Below are 6,000 nucleotides of genomic sequence, written 5' to 3' on the forward strand. Positions count from 1 at the left end.
CTCCTCTGCTTTGCGGCTGCTTTTTGAAACTCAAATGAATCCACCCGCTTAAAGGCGAGCTACCTGGAGAGCCGGAAGATGCCCCGGGTGCAGCGTTCCAGCCCCAGGCCAGGCGCTCTGCAGAAAGGTCTGCTAGAGCAGCAGTGGGACAGGCAGGTGTCAGGGTCATTCCGGGGGCGCCTACCAGAGGAGGGGAGGGAAGTCTGGCCCAGCCATGCCCAAGAGAAAGGAGACCGCCGCTAGGCCGGCCCTACCACCTTCTCCTTGGAGCTCCCAAGAGCCTCGCACCCAGCTGTGAGAGAGAAGCTCTGGAGTCAGGAACTTCTCCCCGGGCCCTCCCGGTGTGGCGGCTCAAACGAGTCTTCTCTCCCTGCCCCCAGGACTGACACTGGACCCGTGGAACATCCCCAGGACAGCTCTAAGGACACAGGTCGTCCCTGGGCCTGCTGGTTTGGCTTGACCAAGCACCGAGGCCCGGGCTTGCCGAACACGGCCACCGAGGAGCTGCCCGTTCTCCTCTCGGGCACCCACGGCGGGCACGCAGCCCTGCTCCTTTACCTTCCACGATGCTGGACTTGGCGAGGTATCCGGAGGAGGCCTTCAGCGCGCCGCTGAACACGAAGAAGCCGGCACCAGTGACTGAAACGACAAGAGGAAGCAGCAAGTGAGGCTCTGACCCGGAAGGGAAGAGATCCCAGGAATACAGCCAGAGGCGGGGTGGCCGGCAGGGCTCCCCTGGCAGCCGTTCTGTGACTCCATTGTACAGAGGAGGAAGCTGAGGCGCAGAGAAGGGACGGAGCTAGGAGGGGAGTGAAAGAAGCAGACGCTAGAGCTCCACTTGCTTTGTTTTACAAAGAAATAGAGATTAATAGCATTTGAATCCAGCGTCCCAAACTCTCCACCAGCAGTTCACTAGGCAGGGGAAAGCGCGCCTGGTTCACTATCAAAGGCCCCAGATTTTACCTGCAGCTCTATGGTTAGTTCCTGATTAGCCCCCGGGAACGATGGAGCCTTTCTGACCTCACCTTCCTTCCTTGTCCAGGAGGGAGGCTGCCTTAGACAGCCTCGAAGGCCCCTTCTCTAAAGTGAGGGGCTTGTCTTGGGTGACCGCTAAGGGCCTATCCAGGTCCAGGTTCTGTGAGCTGATCCCAACCAGCCGGGATTCACCTCATGGAAAACTGGTTCCCAGGGGCAGCAAGACTGAGCCGGGGGCGTCCGAGCTGGGGCCTGACCCCGGCCCGGCCAGAGGAAGGCTCTTCCCCTGCACTGCATGGGGGGGGGGGGGTCACAGGGGCACGCCTGGCCACACGGCCTGCCTCTCAGGGTGGGGCTCTGGGGAGGGGCACGTGAGGCCTGCGTGTAGGATCCCTTTTACAGCAGCTCTGTGTCTTCCTCTGGCTGGGCTCCTAACCTGCCTTGGGGACGACCGGCCATTCCCTGAATACCTCCAAACAGCACCCCAAGGGGAAGGAAGAACGGTGGGCAAACAAGGTTTGTGAGCTCACGGCAAGGGGATCGCTCTGGAGAGCCTCCATGGCCAAAGGTAAACCAGAGGCACGAGGGAGCTCCCTAAGGCGGGCAAAGAAGCCCAGAGAGAGCTCGAAGCCTCGGTGGCAGGGACAAAACACTCGAGTCTGGCCGCGGCTCCCCGCAGAAGTCCCTTCTTTCTGCTCTTCACACTTTAAGGGGCTGGAGACGGTCCACTGGCAAGCTCCTCCTCCAGTCAGACAGGAAGCCCCATGCCTTCTGTCTGAGTAACAATTCTAAGCCAGAGGGACAAGAGCTAGGTAGATGGGTTAAGTGACTTGCCCAGGGTCACACAGCTAGGAAGTGTCTACAGCCATATGTGAACCCAGCCTTCTGACCTCAGGCCTGGCTCTCTATCCACTGAACCACCCAACTGCCCCTACTCCAAACTCTTTCAAGGTTCATAGCAAAAATCCAGCCTCCCAAGCCTGGCCCTTTAGAATACATTTTGACTAGTCTTTCCAGGCTCAGCTTTCATGCTTTCGCCAAACTGGACGCCAACAGACTAACCCTTCCTCCATCTCCGTTTCCCGCCCTCGTGTGGCGGTGCCTTTGCTCCCGTTACTCTGAACACCTGGAACTCCTCTCAACCTCCCAGCAGTTTTCGCTGCTGACCTACCCACTCTGGGAGGGTCCGTTTGAACATAATCCGCCATGTTGTACGCTGTCTTGGGAAGACAAACGTGTAGCCAGAAGGGATGGCGGTGTGAGGCGAGGGCTTTGTACACAGGGGGGCTCCGGGGGCCTTTCACTACTACATGAATGAAGCCTTCCTCAGGACCCCCGGCTGAAGTGACCCTGGCACCCTCCCTCCCTCTCAGGGCCTTCGGATCTCTCCCACAGGCCCATCAGCGATGTGCCCCCATCGCTCTGCAAATCTCCGGAAGGCAAGGCCTAGGCCACTCCTAACGGTGGCTCCTGCCTTGCAGAGAACGGGCACACGATACAAATGTACCGAGCCTAAGTTACACGTCTTCTTCCTCTTCCCTCTTTATGTTAGCTCTCGAAGGGCAGCGAGCTTGGCATCCAGAGGGCCAGGCGCCAAGCCCTGGCCCCGGGGAGAGAGCGTTCCGCACCGCCGAGGGCTCCCAGGGCCCCAGTTCCCTCACCCTTTCTCGGCTGGTTGTGAATGCTGATCGCCTGAGTCTGGTAGTTGCCATCGTCGTTCTGGACGCACACGAGGTGGGAGTCGGCCTTCTCATTGAAGCAGGCCCCTCCTGCCAGCACGTGCTCATTGGACTTGTTCATGACCTTCATCATCTGTAAGCAGAATCGTGTTAGCACCTGGTCCTAGTGTGGGACAAACCTGGCAGCGGGCCCACTTCTGGGGCAACAAGTCAGCAGAAGACCGATGACCCAACCAAGCACCCCCCCCCTCCCAACACCCTTAGTCAAGAATCAACCAACCCAACCCTTCCAAAGCCAATTTGTTGGGCCTCACTGAGACGCTCCTCTGAAGACGAGGCACACTTGGCCTCCATTCCCTGCTCCCCGCCCCTTTCCTAAGACCCTCAAGTTAATTCAGGTCCCCCAGCAGCGCCCCTGAATCTTTCTCCCGCGTACAGGGCTCAGAAGAAATGAGCCGGGTCTGAGTGCACTGGCGTCCTTCAGTCACCAAGCAGAGGCTTCTGCTTGGGCCTCGTTCCTTTTCAATACGACAACTTCTAGCCAAGGTTCTTTCCCCAGGCATGGAGGAAAAGTCGGGAATAGCAGGGGAAGGGTCAGCTCAGGCTGCTGGTCATCTGTGTCGTCCTACGCAGCTCGTGGAAGCTCTCTGGGTCTTGGTTTCCTCATCCACAAAGGAGGATGGAGAGAGGAAGCAGAGGGAGGCACAGTGGACCGAGAGGGCCAGCTGGCTCAAGTCTGTCTGACCCATGACACAAGCGCGCTGGGGGAGGGGCCACGGGGAAGGCATCTAGCCTGGTCCTGCTCTCTAGGACCTTACACTGCCCGCCTTTGGCTGATCTACACTGGCAGAGGGAGTTTCTGCCCTGAAGCAACCCTATGTGGGTGAAACCAGAGCTCCACGTGGGAAAGAGGAAGATGATGTGACCCAGAGCTGTTGGGAGGGCAGGGCCAGGCCTTTCTTTGACTTCCTATCCAGTATGGAGACGACGAATCAACAGATCGACGGAGGAACAAGACAGTAAAGCAGTCGGCATGGCCAAGGCGATGGCTTTCTCCCCGGCTGCCCCATGACCCAAAGGGGACTCATGCGCGGGCAGCATTCGGACAGCAACTCTGGGAGGTTCTGGGAGCACAACAGGAAGTGCATCTGGCTGGCTCGCCCTAAGGAGAAAGGCTCATCCCCCCAATGCAGCCACAGCTGATCCCAAACTACTGGCCAAGACAGAGTGAAAATCGCAAGTTTAGGAGTAAAACCGTGTTCTTTTTAAGCCCGTCCGTTACTTCTCCAGTCTCCGATCGGGCCTGAGCGGATCGACTGAACACGCCTAAGGTTAAGGCCCCCTCCCCCTGATGATCCCTCAAATACCCCGAGGGAAATCTAGGGAAAACTGCATCCCTTTTCCTGGTGTATGAATGCAGTAGCTCCCCCTCTCCGCTCCCGTCCTCTCCAAAAGCTGGATCCTCGAATCTTTTTTTGCCTACGTGTCTCAGCTCTTCTCATTCTCTGACAGAGCTGGAGTAAAACTGCCAGTTGGCAGTCTACATGCTTTCTAGCTTCTTTACCCTCCTCGCCTTTTAAGGCGTCGCCTCATCCTGGCTACACTGCTTTTTGCAATTCTTGCAAAGTATGGCACTTCAGCACTTCTGCGCTACCATCGGAAGGATTCAAACCAAACCTAATTGCTCCCTTCCCGCTGACGCCGAGCACCCGTCTGCTGCAGCACTAATGGGGGCCAGGATCCTCACGAGGAGCCTTGAACAGTTCTACCCCCCCAAGGGGCCGCCAAGTGTCGTTCATAGTTGCATCTCTGACCTCATTTGTAATGTCCTTTCCTAACAGACAAGGATCTCTGAGCTAAAAGGAAGCTTTACTTTCTCTGCACTGGGCCGAGGCGTGTGGGCCCAGGAACCCCCTTTCCACGCCTCAGAGAAAGGAGCCGCCACACCAGCCAGGTGCTGGTGGGCCAGATTCAAGCAAAATCAGCAACGTTTGGCTTCATGACCTGAACCCATCTGACGAGCCCCCCTTGCGATCTCGTAGGCACGTTCTCTTCTTACCGGCACGAACACACGTAAGTCAACTTCGCACGAGTGTGTCCGTGCCATTTCCTTCGTTAACGGCAGGGCCTGCCTGGGCCATGACCCTGCTACGGAGGCAGAGAAAGTAGCCCATGTCTGCCCCCCGAGCACCGCGGGCAGACCTGGAGAGCCCCTGGTCTAAGCAAACTCCCCGACGAGGAACCTTCTGCCAGTGCCCTGAGCCCCGTCGCGCGTCCGCGCACCACGGCCTCCTCTGGCAGCCTGGTAAACCCCCCCTCGTTTCCCTGGCATAAGAAAGCTCCTTAAAGGCTGAGGAAAATCCAAGCCTGGAGCCCGGCTGAGGCAGAACTAGAACCCAGGCTCCCTTGGCCACTGGCCCATGTGGCCTTGCATACCCTGTGGGATGTGGGGAGTCACTGACGCTCCCTGGGCCTCAGTGTCCCCGGAGCCTGGCTCTGCCTGGGGGCCTGAGAGAGGGCTAAGAAGGCTCCCCCGGCCTTTAGCTGACCGGGCATCTCTGCTCACATCCCTGGGATGTGCCAACCGCCATCGAGGGCTTGCGTTCTCCAGAACACCGTCCTGTGCGTTCTGTTGGACTGGGCAGGGCGGCCGCTCCTTTTTTACGGACAAAACTCAGAGCTGGCCAGAGAGGTGCCGGGCCTGGCAGAAGGCCGCGCCAGGGCAGAGGGAGCCGGCGTGGGCCCTGCTCTGTCCCGGAGGGCACATCCGAGTTCCTCTCCATAACGCATCCACGTCTTCTACTTCCCAGAGCACTGTTCTTGCCAAAACCCACACGAGGGTCTAGAAATGCGCACCGCGCTTAGCAGACATCGCCAGTGTATGGTGGGAAAAGCCCTTGTTTTAGTCAGGACACCCGATCTGAGCACTGCCACTTGGTGACATTCTGGCCCTCTCTCACGTGCTCACCCGCCACCTCCCCCAGGAAGCCTTCCCTGATGCCCCTGGAAGGGCCCAACCTGACCAGGGGCTCCCCACAGGATCCCCACCACGGATGGGGCAGGGGGCGAGGGTCAGCCTGCAGACGGCCGAGGCTGTCGGGGATGAGGACTGGCCTCATCTGGCCATCGCCGCACCCTTCTGACAGCTGGATGGAATCCGCCCAAAAGGGCAGGCGTGTTTGGGGCTGCCCGATCTGGGGGCTGCCCGCCTGTGAGGGAGCTTAAGGGCTGCCCAAATCCCGAACTAGCCCGAGGCCAAGCCGCCTGGGGCGGGCAGGAGCCGCCTCCCTCCTCCCCAGGCCCAGCCTGTCACGGCTGTCCAGGGGAAGCGGCTCCTCCGCTGCTT

The 6,000-nt window shown here is 59.1% G+C and overlaps 1 protein-coding gene across 4 annotated transcripts in view; it reads right to left on the minus strand.

The window, feature by feature from the left end:
- ZFYVE9 (zinc finger FYVE-type containing 9) overlaps window positions 1-6,000 on the minus strand; it is a 186,278-nt gene that overhangs the window by 23,372 nt on the left and 156,906 nt on the right. For all 4 annotated transcript variants that reach the window (XM_056815136.1, XM_056815137.1, XM_056815134.1 and 1 more), the window contains 2 exons: window positions 2,637-2,787; window positions 559-639 (listed from right to left, as the gene is read on the minus strand). In XM_056815136.1, coding sequence (XP_056671114.1) covers window positions 559-639; window positions 2,637-2,787 — 232 coding nt within the window. The remainder of the gene's footprint in view (window positions 1-558; window positions 640-2,636; window positions 2,788-6,000) is intronic.

This window comes from Monodelphis domestica, chromosome 2 (assembly GCF_027887165.1).
Source record: "Monodelphis domestica isolate mMonDom1 chromosome 2, mMonDom1.pri, whole genome shotgun sequence".
Classification (NCBI taxonomy): Eukaryota; Metazoa; Chordata; class Mammalia; order Didelphimorphia; family Didelphidae; genus Monodelphis; species Monodelphis domestica.